The following is a 17,314-nucleotide window of genomic DNA, read 5'->3' on the forward strand; positions in this document are numbered from 1 at the left end:
ACAGCCTTCTTCACTTAGGAATACTACACAGCACTGTACCTGAGCGCCATTTCAAACAGTGAACTCGCCAACAGAAAGCACAAAGCTCTGAAAAACATGACCCTATTGTACCCTGGGAAGGACACTTGTTTATAATAGGAGAGCTGAAAGAGGAAGGCACAGCACTGCCTTGCTTGGCTTCATCTGGGAATTTGTACCTCAAGAGACCAAAGCTTTTCACCATTCCACACCTGCACATGCCTGTGAATGACCGCCAGGGTACCCTAAGTATTATTTTGGGGGTCATATATGAATTGTAGGGGTTACAAATAAATTGTATTGTTGGGAAAATTCAGAAAGACAGAATCTGTGAATTGTGAAGATTGACTGTATTTACAAATGAACACGTGTACAATAAGCAGCAAAGGTACACAAAGCTACCACAGTCTGTGTGTCTGGCAATGAGGTCGTAGTTGATACATACGGCTTCCTTCTTCAGGCACCTGTCCCATCCTTCTGTCCTCAGCTCCTCTGGCTTCTTTACCTGATAGTGTGACCCAAACCTTTATTCCTAGGAGTCAGATGTTCAATTTTGTTGTTGGTGCTGTAGTTTTTCTTTAACTTTTGGTATTAGAAGTACTTAAGACCGTAGGGAAACCCCTGGGTTCCAAATGTAGCCGCCACTACTGTGTAGCAGCAAGAGAGACCCTTTGTAATTGACTTTTTAAAAAATTTTTATTTTTTGGCCTGTTGGTTTTAGTGCCAAAATGAGTACAACATGGTGAGGTGGCATTCTCATTTTCCAATTCATTGGAACCACCGTATATTTCCTCGTGGGAGCATTTACCCTCTTGGGAAGAAGCACTCCACAACATCAGAGCTCAACTTGCCAGGACCGGAAGCAAACATTGTGCAGGTGGCTTTCGAGGTGTGATAACGAGTGGAGCCACTCCTGCTGGTACTTTCTGATTCCTGGACCCATCACTTCTGGCTCTGGGGGACCATCTGATGCTTTGTCCCTGAAAGCATACCCCGTAGCTTGCAAAGGAGTTATGCTGGTTTTTGTCTCCCAACCAGTGCTGCCATTCTACTTTTCAAACGGGCATGCTGCTTCTGGGTCAAGCAGTATGTTGTAAGACCAGTTAATTCTGTGGGCATGAGCAAATCGCTGCACTTGCTTTGCTGTGACATGCATAAATGTATTTCTTGATTAGATACAAAGCTGTGTGGAATGCCGTGGCGGTGAATGATGCATTCTGAGAGTCTGTCAGTGGTTGTGCTGGCTGAAGCGTTATAGGCAAGTCCATGTGAAGGTGATCCATTGGGAAAGAGAACCAGTATAATCAACCTGGCGCCAGGTGGATGGCTTGTCCCCTGCCCCTCTTCCTCCTTAGGGTGCTGTATTGAGAACTCAGGTTTGTTTGGTAGTGTTGTCAGATTAGGCACTGAACCAGATCAGTAAGGGGTAGTCTCTTTTTGAGCCCATTCATGTTCTCTGTCCCTGCTGCTGTGGCCACTTGGTTCCTGGGTCCATTGCACAGGCACTGGTATTGTAGGGAAGGGGGTTGATTGACATCCTCAAAGAATGTCATTTTATTAGGATCACTGAGCTTCTCCACTGTAGCTGATGCCCGTGCAGTCGCTGCGCTCACCTAGACGGGGTGGTGAAGTGCTGCTGCTTCAGCCTCAGCTACTTCGGGATCCCATCATCCCACTGAAATCAGAAAGCCCGTCTCGGTGGTGGTGTCTGCCACCTTCATGCCTGTCCTGCAGAGAAGAGTGACCACAGAGCCCCGTGAAGGGTGCCGGTGGCCCACTAATATATGAGGTCTGTTCAGAAGGTGTTAAGCCATGTAATATGAAATATAGAGACATTCACTGAAGAAGATCCAAGATGCAGGAAACATTGTACATAGGGTGCCTTTTCTGTAAAGAGTCACATAGGAACTGTTTTTAGGTTTTGCAGATCATATGAGTTTTGTCAAAATCGCTCTACTTTGCCACTGTAGCCTGAAAGCTGTAGACAGTGTGGGATGGAAGGGCATGGGTGTGTTCCAGTAAACTTTTATTTAAAAACAGTGTGCTGACTTCTGCTATCTATAGTAAGTGGGCATACGTCAATGAATCAGAACAGATGTGGTATTAACTTCACCCTCCTTGGTCTAACACTTTTAGAATTCATTTCCACACATGTTCCCTGGGTTTCTGTTAGTTTATCATCAAAGTCCTGCAGTTCTTTTGGTGTGTCATCTCTTTCCTTTTGTCATGGTGTATGCCTGTCTGTGGGGGGGCTCTGCCCACAGGGCCCCTCCAGCTGCCATGGGTGAGAAAAAGTCTACCAAGATATGATCTGCTTGGGGAGGAAAGGTGATCAGTCTCTCAAAGGAGAAGGGCCAAGAGCCTTTTCCTCAGTGGGCTTTTATTGGGTTCTTTTTGCATAGGAATACAGGTAAAGCTCATTAATCATTATCAGGAAGTAAGGATCAAACAATAGATAACATACAAAGTACTCCCAGGGCCTCTTCTGAGTCAGGGTCTGTTAGCTAAAGGGCTACAAAACTTTGGGAAACCAACTCATTTCCTGCTCTGACCTTTATCATTTAATTGAGAGCATTCTTAACAAAGCAGGTTTCACAGGATTTTATACATTCTTTCTTAGGCCTCATCACCCAGGGAACCTGCCCTTTCCAGCACAGGGCTGCACCACCCTCTGTCTTTGTTTCAGGCTTAAGTCAGGCAGGGGAAGTAAGGCGGCCAAGAGATTAGGAGAGACAATTTGCAGACTCAGACTATGTCAAAGCCAAGGGGCGAGGGTCCATCACCCCCTTTCTCCACAGTCCCCCAAGTCCTTCCCTGGGGCCTCCACATGATTGTGCCTGTCTTAGGTCATGCCCCTCTTGGGGAATCTTACCCATCATTGGCTAACCAATCAAGCACTGGGGGCCAGTTATGGAGGAAGTAAAAGGAGAAGCAACACTCTTGCCAGGGAGATAAGCTTTGTCTCCTTAGTGGCTTATGGTGCGGAGGTTGCTCACTCAGCCTTAACCCCAGCAGGGTGGGTGGGAGTGTAGTTACAGCTCCTAAAACCAGGCAGGGTGGTGCCCAACACCCGTCTAGTGACATCAGGAATGGTTAGGGTATGTTTTAATGAAAATGAATGTTCCCTTTCACGGTATCTGTCCTTCGTAAGGTGGTCCTAGGGATTTTAAGCTGTGGAAGGCTAGTCTCCCCTGATATGGGAGGGCAAGCTACTTTGTGCCCGTGAGGGAGGCTCGGAGAACTGGAGGGGCTGAGTTGGTTGGTTTCGTCTGGGTCTAACTAAACGTCTGCATGGTAAGTCTGAGGATCCCATTGTTTACTTAGTGCATGTCCTAAATTGCAGAGGAGAAACTTGGTGATACTGTGAATTCAGCTATTGTTTTAACTACCCTCACAAGTGAACTTTGTGTTTTATTTTCGGCTGAATTGGCTCTGTGGCCACAAACAGCCGTACTCAGAAGAATCTACCTTGCATCACAGCTTTATGGTCTGGTAGAGCTTAAAGCCTCTAGGGTTTCCAAGGCATGTCCCTGTTAGCACTTGCGTACTGCGAACCACAAATGATACCTTGATTAATTTTGATTCCGGTACCTGCCATGGAGTACTAATGTCTTGTTTGTTGTTGTCAAGTTGCTCGGCACTGCACTCAAGCTCAAGGGCATGATCAGTTGTCATAGCCCATCTCTGTGGGTCTGTGTCCTGGAGCCACTCCCAATATCAGTTGTGTGTAAGTCTCGGTCTCCTCAGGAGACGGAGACCACATGCTAATTCAAAAAGAGGGGGGTTTAATGTAAAGAATTGTTAAGTGGTGCTAGGAGAGCAACTGTAAAGATGTAAAGGGAACTCTAAAGGATGTTCCAGGCCAGAAAGAGTTCCCAATGAAAGGCCATCTTGGAAGGGGGCCATCTTGGAGGGGGGGCCTCCTGTAACCAAAACGCGGGTCCAGCTGCCTGATGCAACGAAAGCCAAACTTGTGAGACAGGAACTGGTGCAAAAGGAAAGGGTTTTATTCAGGTGCCGGGACCTGGGAGAATGGTGGACTCCCATCTCAAAGACCACCTCCCCGTCCTGCTCAAGCCCCCAGTTCTTATAGGGATAGGGCTTTTATTTTTCTATTCAATTATCACTCTAGCTTTTGTATACTTGGTGTAAGAACCGCCCCCTGCACCCTCTTGGCCAGTGCGGGCGGCTCTCTGGTGCTCTCCGAATGTCTGCAGTATCAGGGGAATTGAGGGGGTTGGCTTCGGGACCCATCGTTAGAAGACCTGGAGATGCTGCAGCCCTCAGGGCCCCTCATGACCTGGACACAGCACCTGCACTTCCAGGGGCACTGGCTGGAGTGCGCCAGGCTCCCCTAAATCTCTAAGCAGCCTCCATGTGGCCACCCCTCTGAAATGGCAAGCGGGGCCCAGGCTCACCCTGCCGCCGGCTGCCCATGCTCTGGCTGGCTGTCTGTCTGTGTTAGCGCCCTTACACCTGGTTGGGGCTCAGACCTCACGGGAGAAGGCGTAGCTGCAGCCTAAGTCTGCTGGTAGGAAAGCCTGCTGTGTTGCTAAGGGACGAGCTGGTCCACAATGGTAGCTGGGGAAGCAGGAAAGCACCCTCTCAGGTACGGGGGTGGTGGGTATGAAGCCTGGAGGGCCCGGCGCCTCGCTGGGAGGTGTGTGTGGCCTCGGCTGCCAGGTCTCTGAGGACGGCACCCCTGGGCTTGTGGCTAGGGCGGTGTGCCCTGGTGGTTGGCTCGGTCAGTCTGATCGTGTTCTTCCACTCACAGTTCCTCAGTAGCTCCCCATTCACCCCTGTGGAACTGGTGCTGTCCACAGTCAGGCCCTCTGCTTTGGCTTCCTGTTATACAGCTGTCCCCCTGTTGGCGCTGTGGTAGCCACTCTGGCCTCCCTGCCGTTTCTGGAACATAACCCGGCATGCTCCCAACTTAGGGCCCTCACACTGGCAGGTTCCTCTTGGAAAGCTTTTTGGCTGGATATCGGCATGTTGAGTTCCTCACTTCCTTCAATTAAATCTTTGCTCAGTTGTCAGCTTCTCAGTGAAGCCCACCCTTCACCACCTTATTTAATACTGAAAGCCACAGCACTCCTGACCCCTGTCACATGGTTCTACCCCTCCCATAGTCCTTTTCTCTGACCTGATAGGCAGTTTCCTCATTTTCTTTGTCAGTCTCCTCCTATAACATCAGGCGGCGTGAGGGGCACAGGTTTTTGGTTGCCTTGTGCATGGGTCCTGACTACCTAGAACAGCGCGTGGTGCTTTGCAGATGCTCAGCGAGTACGTGCATCTTCGCTATGGTGGTCTCGGTGATGCTCACAGTTCTGATTTTGTTGTTCAGCGTGTTTTTACCAATGCTGGGTTTGTTGTACAACTCCCTTCTATTTGCAGACTGGCTACGTTCTTTTCATTGACTAGGTCGATGCGGTGTATTTGGGGGTTGCTGTTGCTCTATAGAATGTGCCGTTGCTACTTTCTTTAGTTCGCCCTTCAGCCCCTGTTACTTTTTCCATCTGATAAATGTGTGAGACAGATAATTATAGCTTTAATATTTTATTCTTTAGAGTGAAATCTTGGTCCATGGAAAATTAATTTTTTTAAATTTGTTTTCAGGTGCTGAATGTGGAGTAAATGCAGATGTTGAGAAACATCTTGAATTGGGCAAGAAATTACTCGCAGCTGGACAGCTGGCTGACGCTTTGTCGCAGTTTCATGCCGCAGTAGGTTTGTATCTCAGGACTGTAACACTCAGTGGCCACCTTAGTGACTTCTAATTCACAGCTGGTTTTTGAATAACTTTAAATTAAACATTTACAAATATCTGCAGGATTCTGAATGAAATAGGTTAGTAAAATAAATGCATAACACTTGGGTGCATATTTACTTAGCATGAGAGAATTTTCCAGGTAACTGAGGTGTACTATTAAAAATACCAGCCCTCGTAAAAGATCTCCCTAAACACAGTTTACTTTTCCTGATGACGGAGATCATCATTAGGGCAGTTACTTTCCTGGTGACGTGAACTGCCTTCAGAGCTGCGGCCCGGGAACGAGACAGATTCAGTTTTTGTCTCAGGTAAAGGGAGCCTTACAAAAAGTGTTGATTCTGCCCCACTACTGTAGGAATATTTGCAGAGACTTTCATGCTTTCCACCTACTTTATACTTTATTATTTTCTCTCCCTAATCCCACATTTAGCAGAAACATTACAGGCTACGACACACTGTTAGTGTAAAATGACTGCCTATTTTTTCTTTAGCTTCACTGCCATATGGAAGCCCTTGAGCTGGCTCTTCCCCACAATACCCAATAAAATATTTCCGTCTGCACGGAAAGATGTAAACGAATAAAGCTAACACGCAGTAACTCATTGGTGAGATTTAGCAAGCGGAAGACGTGAAACACCGGGCGTTCAGAACTAGAACCGCAGCGTCCCTTCGGTCATAACGGGCAGCAGTGACCTCAGATGGCACCCACTCCGTAATTTCTGAAGGAGACGTGTGGTCTGGGACGTTCACCATTTTAGTGTATGTGAACCTGCTCGTTCACCACGAACTGCGGGAAGTTGAGCGGAAATCGTACACGATGGCCGTCTGTGATACGCAGATAGTGATCGGGTGATGTGGTGTCCTGGCCTGTCGGTCTCTGCGGAGACGTGCACAGTTCAGTTGTCTCGTTTACCAAACATCCAATTTCCTGCGGCCACACCGGCTGCTCAGGTAACCCGGTGAGTTGGTGAGCGCCCCGTGTGCACAGGTGTGCGCTGTGCACTGACTGCCTACCAAGTTCATGAACTCCTTTGTTAAATGTGTGTTCATCCATAGAAGCGTTGAGACCTCCCAACATCCGAATTTTGTAGTGTGCTTTATTCTGTAACTTCATCTGTGAGTAGAAGTTGCTGTCAAAGTCTCTGATAGAATTTGGCTGGCAGCATAGTGTCGACGAGTCATTTTTTATCACAGTGTTGCAGACATTATTTATGGTTGTGACACCCTTTCTTCATTTTCATTTTTGAAAAATTACTTGGTATGTTTTGAAAGTTATTTGAGATAGTGAGTTTTATGATCACATTTTTACACAATAAAAGGCTTATGTATTAAAACTGCGTAGCAACCCAATAATTGTTTCCACCTTGTAGTACCGATCTGTCAATGACTTGGTTTGAAATTTTTTTGTATCTGGCAAATACATACTTTTTGGCCGGGGTTTTAAGATTTAGAACTGATTGGGAAATATTCTTGATCTGTTGGAAACATCTTGACGTAAGGAAGAGTGTTGGCTGCTGGTTTTCAAATTGCGTTGTGAAACAGCCGCATTTATTTTAAAGTGCTGCAGTCCGCCAGCGGCTTTGTTTAGACATTGTCATTAGAGAAAATGCAGTGCGGGTGTGACGATGCCACCCCCCCCCCCCCCCCCATTCTCACAGCGTGGTCTTGTGCTCCATGGGTCTGACATGAATTGCAGGGTGTGGAATCGTCCCTTCAGTAGGACTTCCAGAAGGGCCTAGGCGTATCCACGTGAATGAACGTCTAATGTGGGCATGCCCGAAGTGATAGGCTTCCCCGTGTGCTTGGTAAGAAAACCAGCGTCATGCTTACGTGGTTTTGCTAAATCAAAAAGCAAAATCCATGTTAACATTTATATGTCAAACATGTGATGTTTTCTCGTGGCATTTGAACCTCCCTTGTGAAATGAGATGGACATTACTGTTCACTTTTAGGCAGAAGGAAAGAAACAAAAAGTGCTCTGGTGACTTTCCAAAGGTCACATTCCAGTTCTGAAGATTGTGAACTTCTTAAGGATAGGCACTATTTTACTAGTACTGCCATTACCTTTTATTTTAATATCTGGTGCCCAGATAAAGTCTGAATGAATGAAGCGGTAGAGTTAAGTGAGCTGGGAGCTGGAGTAAAAAACCAAAACGTGCACCTGGGCAAAGTTGGCGTTCCATCTGATGACACTTGCAATCAACTGTCATTGGAGCTAAGCCTCAAAGACTGGGTAGGATTCGGACATGTGACGATGATGGTGGTATGTGATGTCAACACCAGGCCTGAAGTCATGTAACTCCTAGTATTTTTTATTCTTTGTGTCAGATAAATTAAGTCATGGAGAACTTTTCTTTCTTCTTTCTTTAAATTAGTGAATATAAAAGTACTCCATGTTCATAGTGAAACATTTTGAAATATGTTTTCCTGGCACGCACCACTCTTCATTTCTGTTTCTATAACATTGACGACTCTAGGTACCTCCTAGAAGTGGCGTCATACGATATTTGTCCTTCTGTGCCTGGCTTATTTCACTTAGGATAATGCCTTCAAGGTTCATGTGTGTTGAAAGGCTAAATAATAATGTTTCATTGTAGGTATATACCACATTTGTTTTCCGTCTTTGGGCCATTGTGAATAATGCTTCTGTGAACATGAGTATACAAATGTCTGTTTAAACTTCACTTTCACTTCTTTTGGGTACAAACCACGAAGTGGAATTGGTGGTTGGAATGGTAATTCTGTGTGTGAGTTTTGAGGAACTCCCCACAGCAGCTGCACCACGTTACGTTCCTCCCAGCAGTGCACGCCAGTTTGTCCACATCCTCACCAGAACTTACTTCCTCCTTCCCCGCCTTTTCATTCCTTCTTTCCTCCCGATGGGTGTGAACTTGCATGATCTAGTGTTTAGTGACATTAAACATCTTTTTGTGTGCTTATTGGTCATTTGTGTATCTTCTTGTGTGTATGGTTTCCTCTCCTCCTGCCCTGCCTTCCCCCAGCAGTACTTCAGATAATTTTCAATGCCATTAACAACTGAAAACCATAATTTTGAATAATTATACACTGTTGTAAGGAGGTGCGGAGTGGGGGCCCCCTGGAAATAGGAGAACCCCCCCCCCCACAACACCCTTGGTTGGGGAAGGGGGAAGTGGATGATTCGTCGCTTAAGATACTTTGCATAACACTGGCAAGTTAGTAGGTGTGCCTTCTTGAATGGAGAGGGCTGTGCCAGGGTGAGGGTGTGACTTGTGACTGACGGAGCCAGAGGAGGCAGATTCCCCTGTGTCACTGGGAACTTTTGCCCTCACTAAAGATGCCGGGCAACCGGCAAAAATGGCACCTCATAGGAGGGGCTGGATGTGAGGTAACAGAGGAAGTTGTAGGCCAAGCATTTAAAATGAAGGCGGGCTGAGAGAGGAGGAGGAAGAAGGCCACATGGTCGGAGAGGGCGGAGGCCGGGGTCTGGCTACCGGGTGTGTAAGGGAAAGCCCTGCGTTTCGGAGTGAGAACCCGCCATGAGGTCTGGAGTAAGAAAGAGAAGACCTTGGCGGAGCTGATGGAACTGTGCGGGGACCTGCCTAACCCCGCACGGACTTGTGAGGGGTGTTTGGAGCTGAATGTGACTGGAAACACTGAATTACAGGACATACGGAGAAGCCACTGTCTTGGGACGTGAGCCTCCCTGGACTGCACCACGACCCAGTGTAGCGTGGCGCGTGTCTGCCTGAACCCCTGCATGGAGGCTGAGAACACTGCACCCCAGATCCCGAGGGGGAGCTGCTGTGAGAGGACTGCAGCTCCGAGCCGTAGAAGTGCTCCTTCCAGAGGGTGGGGGCCGGTTTGCACGGCCGGCTGAAGAAGGGATGAGGATGCGGGGGACGCATGAGAAGCAACCATACATTGATCATTCTCTCCCTTTCTCCTTCCCTTCCCTTCTAAAGATAAATAAAATCTTTTTAAAAAAGGATAATTAAGAAAAGACTTGAGGTCTGGACCAAACCAACCTGGTTTTGGTCTGCAGCCCTCTGGAGAGCCAGGGCTGCAAGGGCTCTGAGCAGGAGTGCTCTCACCCCCCCACCCAGGTTGGAATCCTGTTAATAAAAACCTGTTTCCTTCAACACTAATTGCTGGGTCATGTGTCAAGGTGCCAGGTGGCTGAGCACACTGGTTTGCTCAGTACACTGTCCTGCCACGTACATTTCCATACGGTCATGGTTTTCAGATGATGGGACTTTCAGGGATAGGACTTTCAGTGGTAACTTTTATAATGATGGACATCTGTGTGCGTAGATATATATTTTTAAAGACACATGGCTAGATTCGGTCAAGATTATTTTTAATTTTCTTGATATCTATACATTTCAAAGTTGCTTTTTTGGAAGGACTGTTTAGCAGCCTGAGGTTTGATTCTAATTGAACTTACTCCTTCCTCCCGTTGTGGGGCTGAGCAGAGTGGAATTAGCTCAAAATCTTTCTCATCCATCTGCTTTGCTTTGTCACATATTTTTAACCTCTCTAGTCTGGCTCTCTAGACGTGCTTTCATTTCCAGTTTTCTTCTTTGTTTAAGGATTATACCTTTATATTTCCTCACTGCCATTTTTGTTAGAGTTTGTAAGGGAGCAGGAATTGTACATTCAATATGTGCAATTTATTGGAAGTCTGTAGTTTTCTAAAATCCTGTGAAAAAGTGTATAGTGCACATTTCCAGTCAGTATTTCACTGAAGAATACTTCAGTAAAGACAAAGTTACAAAGTAAACATAGTTAGTATTTCAGACCAGAGGTGGTGAACTTCTCTCTTAAGGGCCAGATAATAAACATTTTAGGCTGTTTTCTATTTTTCTATTTTTTGACAACTCTTTAAAAATGTAAAAAATATTCTTTACGTGAAGTTTGTGGACTGGGTTTGGCTCAGGGGCCACAGTTTGCTGACCCCTGTTCCGGATTCATTTGCAGTGATCTCGTTAGGCAACACGACTTACTGTCGAGGAAGAAAGTCTTTTCTTAATTATCCTTTTTTTAAAAGATTTTATTTATCTTTAGAAGGGAAGGGAAGGAGAAAGGGAGAGAATTATCAATGTATGGTTGCTTCTCATGCATCCCCTGCTGGGAACTGGCCTCCAACCCAGGCATGTGCCCTGACTGGGAATCGAACCGCGATCCTCTGCTTTGCAGGCCCACACTCAATCCAGAGCTACACCAGCCAGGGCCCTACCTTTTCTTAATAGAATAGCAAACTCTATTATTCAGGTGATTAGGTTTTTAAAATCAACTACTGAGAGCTAATATTCATTTTTTCATTTTCAGATGGTGACCCAGATAACTATGTTGCTTACTATCGGAGAGCGACTGTCTTTTTAGCTATGGGCAAATCCAAGGCAGCACTTCCGGATTTAACCAAAGTGATTGAACTGAAGATGGATTTCACGGCGGTAAGCGCATCTCGGCTTTCTCTAAAGGGGAATTTAAGGGAACTCTGAAGAGGTCATTTGTTTCTCACGGTGACGACTGGTGTGCTGGGCATAGCTGGAGGATGTGAAAGCCAGCCACCGTGGTGGGGTGGGCCGGGCAACGAGGGACCTCTGGAGTCCTTGGCATGAAAGGTCTGTATGAAAGAGGAATGGGGGGTGCGTTAGATAATGTTTAGAATCTTAATGGTGATATTCATTTGTCATTTAGAAAGACCTCTGTGTGGAGGTTGGAGGGTAGAGCAAGCAGTGAGGCTGATAAGTCAGTGGACAAGGGGCTGTTAAATTAAAAGGCTGTCCAGTAACTAACAACAGTTTGTAACTAACAACAGTTAGTCTGTAGCCGGAACAAGAAAGCAAAGCAGGTGGGGAGGACACAGTGCTGGCTGAGACAGGGTTCTCCCCTGAAACCAGCATGAAGGGCAGGGTTGGTAGGTCAGCGTAATGGCTTAAGATAACAAGACCAACTAGATGGCTTCGACATTAATTTGGCACCTCATTTATTGATCTATCCTGCCATATTCCAAAAAGAACTTGAGATAACTAATTAGATATGGGTGAGTGTTTGGTTTGAAATATTACTGTTATTTCAAGATGGAATTCCCAAGCATCTAATTTTCTTTAATCTATTACTTCATACAGCTAAGCCCAACCTCTCACAAAGGTTAAGTAGCTCATTATCCTAGTATTATAGTAGCTCTTAGCTGGTTGAAGCAGCTTTAATATTGCTTTTTATGTGTGTTGGTGGATTTAACAGAGGACTAGGGACATTTTTTGTATCATAGAAGTAATATAAAGTTGTAGTGGAATATCTATATCGTTTCTCTTAATATTTTTTACATTTTTCACTTACAGTTGACCTACAATATTGTGTTAGTTTCAAGCGCACACCATAGCGATGGGCCGTCTGAGTACCTTACAGAGGACTCACCCCGATAAGTCGAGTGCCATCTGATACCCCGCTTGGTGTTACAGTATTACTTACTCTGCTCCCTGTGATTTACTGGTTCCCTGTGCTGTGCATTACGTCTCCATGATTTGATAACGGGCCATTTCTATTTCCTAATCCCTTTCACCCTTTTCACCCTTCCCCCTGAACACCCTTCCCATCTGGCAGCCATGAATTTGTTCTCTGTATCTATGAGTTTATTTTGTTTTTTTAGATTCCCGTCTGTGAAAGCAAATGGTATTTGTCTTTTTCTGACTCTCCCCTTAACATGGTACCCTCTAGGTCCATTCACGTTGTCACAGATGGCAGTATCTCATTCTTTTTTGTGGTGGAGTAACACTCCAGTGCATCTGTAAACGAGTACCAAGTCGTCTTTGTCTGTTCATCCATCAGTGGACACTTACGCTGCTTCCTTATCTTGGCTATTGTAAATAGTGATGCAGTGCATGGAGGGGTGCATATATATTTTCAAAATAGCGTTTTGGGTTTCTTTAGATACGCACTAAAAGTGGAATTGCTGGGTCATCTGGTAGTTGCATTTCTATCGCTTTCCACCGTGGCTGCGCCTTTTTACCATCCCGCCAACGCTGCACGAGGGTTTCCTTTTTCACACCCTCACTAACACTTGTTTGTGACTTCCGGACGACAGCCATTCTGACAGGTGTGAGGTGACGGCTCATCGGGAGTTCACTTGTGTTTCCTGATGATTAACGATGTCGAGCATCTTTTCATTGGTTGACCGACTGTACATCCTTTTTGGAGAAGTTGTTTGAGCTCCTTACGTATTTTGGATGTAAATCCCTTAGAATTTCTCCTGTTCAGTAGGTTGTTTTACGTTTTGGTGATGGTTTGCTTTGCTGTGCAGAACCTTTTAAGTTCGATGCGGTTCCGTTTGTTTTGTTTTGATTCCCTTGCTTAAGGACCCAGTTCCAAAAAATTATTGCCTAGAGCGATGTCAAAGACTTTACTGCCTATGTTTTTAGTTTTATGGTTACAGGTCTTAAATCTCCCTCATGTATGTTATTGAATAAGGAATGTGAAAACCAGAATGGTTATATGGTTACTCACCACTGATGCACCTGCTGAAAACACACGGGCTCACAGACGGGCATCTGGGGGCCATGATGGATGCAGAACACAAAACACAGTGTCCAAAACACGCCCGTAACACTGCACACCGCAGAGCGTTGGTGGTCCACCCCGTCGGTTGTTGGCTGACCGGGACCCGTGGCTCCCTGCTGCTCCTCAGCATCACGGGGGAGTACTGTGCCGCGCATTGCTGTCCCGGGAAAAGATCAAATTCAGAAATCAGAGTGTGGTTTCTAATCATGCATATCACTTTTGCATCACTGCAGAGTCGAAAAATTATAAGTTGAACCATCATAAGTTGGTCACCATCCATGTATTCTCCGGGTCGTGCAAGCATCACCACTGTCCAGTTCCAGCACATTTTTGACTCAGAAAGAACCCCGCACTCATTAACAGTCCCCCCGTATCTTCTCTGGCCCCTGGCAACCCCTTATTTTTCTGTCTTTGTGGGTTTTGGATGTTTCACATAAGTGAAATCATAAAATATGCAGCCTCTTGTGTCTTTTTTCACTTGGTGTAATGTTTTCCAGGTTCGCGCGGCAGCAGGTGTCAGCACTTCCTTCCGTTTTGTGGCTGGACAGGGGTCCCACCGCACGGACACATCACGTGTCCTCGTTGACTTACTGGTTGATGGCAGTCTGGGTTACTTCCGCTTTTTGGCTCTTGCTCTGAACATTTGTGCACAAGATTTTGTGTGGACATGTTTTCAATTTTGGGGGGTATACTCTTAAGGAAATAAACTTTATCAAAAATTATACATATTCATTGATTCCAGGAAGTATTCTTAGAGTGCCAAGTCAAATAGGCATTGGAAAATGAAGATTTCATTAATACTTCATTAGCTTAGTTTTATTCTTTGTGTTTAAAGAAAACTTACAAATGCATTGTTCTCAGAGCATCTTTTTTTTTCTAGGCAAGATTACAGAGAGGTCACTTATTACTGAAACAAGGAAAACTTGATGAAGCAGAAGAAGATTTTAAAAAAGTGGTAAGTTCCATTTGTATTTGGTTCTGTGAACATGTTATTTTGAATGAACATATTAGATTTATGTTTTATAGGAAGACATTTATTTTTTTAAAAGCTTTTAAATTTAGTTTTAGAGAGTGGGGAAGGGAGGGAGAAAGGGAAGAAGAGAAACAGATGTGTGAGAGATACATCGATTGGTTGCCTCTTGCACGCCCACAACTGGGGACCTGGCCCCCAATCCAGGCATGTGTCCTGACTGGGAATCAAACCAGTAACTGGGAATCAAACCAGTGACGGACCTTTCGGTTTACAGGCCGCACTCAATCCACTGAGCCACACCAGCCAAGGCAGAGGATATTTAATAATAACTTTATAGCTTAAGGGGAAAAAATCACTTGATTTGTGTATGTAAGAATCACAGTTCCTGAATTAATATTAGTGGCTGATATCAAAGAACCATTTCAATAATGATAGGTACAGTCTTTGGAATAAATATATAATCCTAACTCAGTTTATATAGTGCACATTCTCTGTTTTGTCTTTTATGAGAAGCTAGAGATGTCAGCTGAGCTAGTCTCTACTCCTAAGGGTGTAGGTAGTCTCCCTTTTGATTGGTGAAGAAAATGCCAATAATATAGAGATAATAAGGGTTAAAGCCAGGATTTGGGCTTAGTCTTTTTCCATTTAGACTTTATTTTAAAGCATTAATAATACAAAATATCTTTGGAAATTTTCATAGCCTGCCATTGAGAGACAAACTATTTTATTAGTTATCTATTGCTGCATAACAAATTCCCCAAAGTTAGCAGCTTATAGCAACACTCATTTACGATCTTACAGTTCGTGGGGTCAGGGACCTCGGCAGGTGTGGCTGGACCCTTTGCTCCAGGGTCTCCCACAGGCCACAGTCGAGGTGTCAGACGGGGCTGCAGTGTCATCTGAGGCTCGGGTGGGGGAGGAACTGCTTCCAAACTCACTTGGGTGTTGGCAGGATTTAGTTCCTCTCGAGCTGTCAGACTCAGTTTTTCTGAGCTGCTGGCCAGAGGCCCCCTTTGGTTCCCTCCTGGTGGGCCTCTCCGTGCAGCATCTCAGTGCATGGCAGCTTGAGTCAGTGGACAAGCGAGAAGGCAAAGGTTGACCGAGACAGAGCGGAAGGGACGGAGGGGTGATACTGATCTGTCAGGATGGAAGTTGCAATGTTTTGTGCCCAGTTAAGGAAGGGATGGCCTTCCACCTTTGTCATATTCTGTTGGTTAAAAGGAGTTCCTGTGTCTTCCCACACTGAAGGGGAGGGGTCACACAAAGGCATGGATTCCGGGAGGTGGGGATCGGTTGGGCCGTCTCAGAGGTCTTCCCTCTACAACTACCAATCGCTGTTTTCACTCGAGGTCTCAGAAATAGGGGTCTATCTAGAGCAGACGAGGAATGGCTTGTCTCTCTCTCCCAGCCCTCATCCCATAGCTATTAGGGTTTTGATCTGAAAGCTCAGTGGCCACAGTAAATGGTAAGAAATAAATAAACTATTGTCATGGTTAGAGGTTTGGCTGGAAGGGTCAGAAATGTAAAACAGCGAAAAAGAGAAGGGACATCAAGGAACACGAAACAAGGATGGAGGGAGACACCAGTGGGGTCCAGCCTCTACGTGTGAACGCCCTGAAGGAACGTAAGAGGGCAGCTGGGAGGAGTCTGCAGCCTTGTCAGAGAGTGAAAACCTTCATCTCACTTAACCCTCTTCGGAACTCTCCAGGGTTGTCAGTCAGTCAGTCAGTCCTTAGCTTCTCAGATTCCTTTCTTACCTCCTTAGAAAGATCCCTTCCCTCCCTCCCTCCCTAGCTGCCTCCCTGTCCCAAAGAGGCCCAGGTGACCTGCGCTCACCCCCTCTTTCCCCTTCCCATTATCTGAGCACGGAGTGAGGCCAAGCTGCCATCCTCAACCTCGAGACTGAGGGCTGTCCCCTCCCTCATGCTCCAACAAGAAAAACCATGTGGCAGAGACCGGCCACTCACGTTTCAGAGGAACGTGTGCGTTCCATCCGAAGAGGCAGTCCTACTTCATTACAGCACCCTGTGAAAAGGGAGCGTTAGTGTACGTACAGAAAACAAGTTGTCAGTAGACTTCACTTTTATCGAAAGCAATGTGCAGCCCACACATGTTTGCACTCCTTCCACTGGGCTGCCGGTAGCACTCAAGACCAGCCTAGGATGATGAAACAGTCACAGACAAGCACCCGAGGCCCGGATGCACACCCTTCTGCTGGGTAACTCAGTCCTGCGGGGACAGTCCACCCCGTGAGCAAGTGGAGGTGGCCAAGTCCTTCCCCTCTACCTGGGACTACTTAGACCTGTCTGTTCCTTCAAAGGCCAGGGGTCATACAGACAAACAGGATATCCGGAGTATCCTAAAAACAAATGGGGAACTGGAGAAACCCTACCAAGTGATGACAGTCTGAAGGTGTTTCATTTGGAGTGCTTTCTCCTACCAGGTGGATGTGGGCGAATCCACACGAATCCACTTAAAGGGGAAGCAGTACGATTGATCAATTGAATGATATTTCTACAAATAATCTATTGTCTGTACCATAGCCCAAACTGAAACCCATCAACTACAATTTCCATCTTAAGAATATTAGATTTCAGGAATTACTGCATATAAACTGTAATCTTAAAGAAAAAAGTCCGGAAAAAAGGTCAGGAGCTCAATTTTCTGAGCACTCAATTTTCTGAGCCATCACACCTGAGATTTTCCACCTAGAGGGAGGCACGGTTGAGAGTCACGGTGCACGAGACTGGGGTGGGGGTGGACTGTGATAGGCACAGGGTATCCCTGGGGTGAAAGAAATTGTCGAAACCTGTGGTGATGGCTGAGTAAATGTTAAAAATCACAGAATCGCACACAAAATGAGTGCATTTTTGGTGTAAAAATTATACCTAGATAATGTAAAAGAAAGAGACAAAGTATAAATCTCTTAAAACCATATCATAAGCTTTTAAAATAATGGTATTACTCTATTTTTTCCTTGTAAATTCTTCCTTTATTACACTGTAGCCCCT

At 45.7% G+C, this 17,314-nt stretch overlaps 1 protein-coding gene across 1 annotated transcript in view; it reads left to right on the forward strand.

The window, feature by feature from the left end:
• Positions 1-17,314, forward strand: part of DNAJC3 (DnaJ heat shock protein family (Hsp40) member C3) — a 45,046-nt gene that overhangs the window by 8,610 nt on the left and 19,122 nt on the right. Inside the window, exons 2-4 of the mRNA XM_037057568.1 lie at positions 5,635-5,745; positions 11,099-11,223; positions 14,211-14,285. Coding sequence (XP_036913463.1) covers positions 5,635-5,745; positions 11,099-11,223; positions 14,211-14,285 — 311 coding nt within the window. The remainder of the gene's footprint in view (positions 1-5,634; positions 5,746-11,098; positions 11,224-14,210; positions 14,286-17,314) is intronic.

This window comes from Sturnira hondurensis, unplaced genomic scaffold (assembly GCF_014824575.4).
Source record: "Sturnira hondurensis isolate 20B ecotype Veracruz unplaced genomic scaffold, ASM1482457v3 Scaffold0009719, whole genome shotgun sequence".
NCBI classification, from domain to species: Eukaryota; Metazoa; Chordata; class Mammalia; order Chiroptera; family Phyllostomidae; genus Sturnira; species Sturnira hondurensis.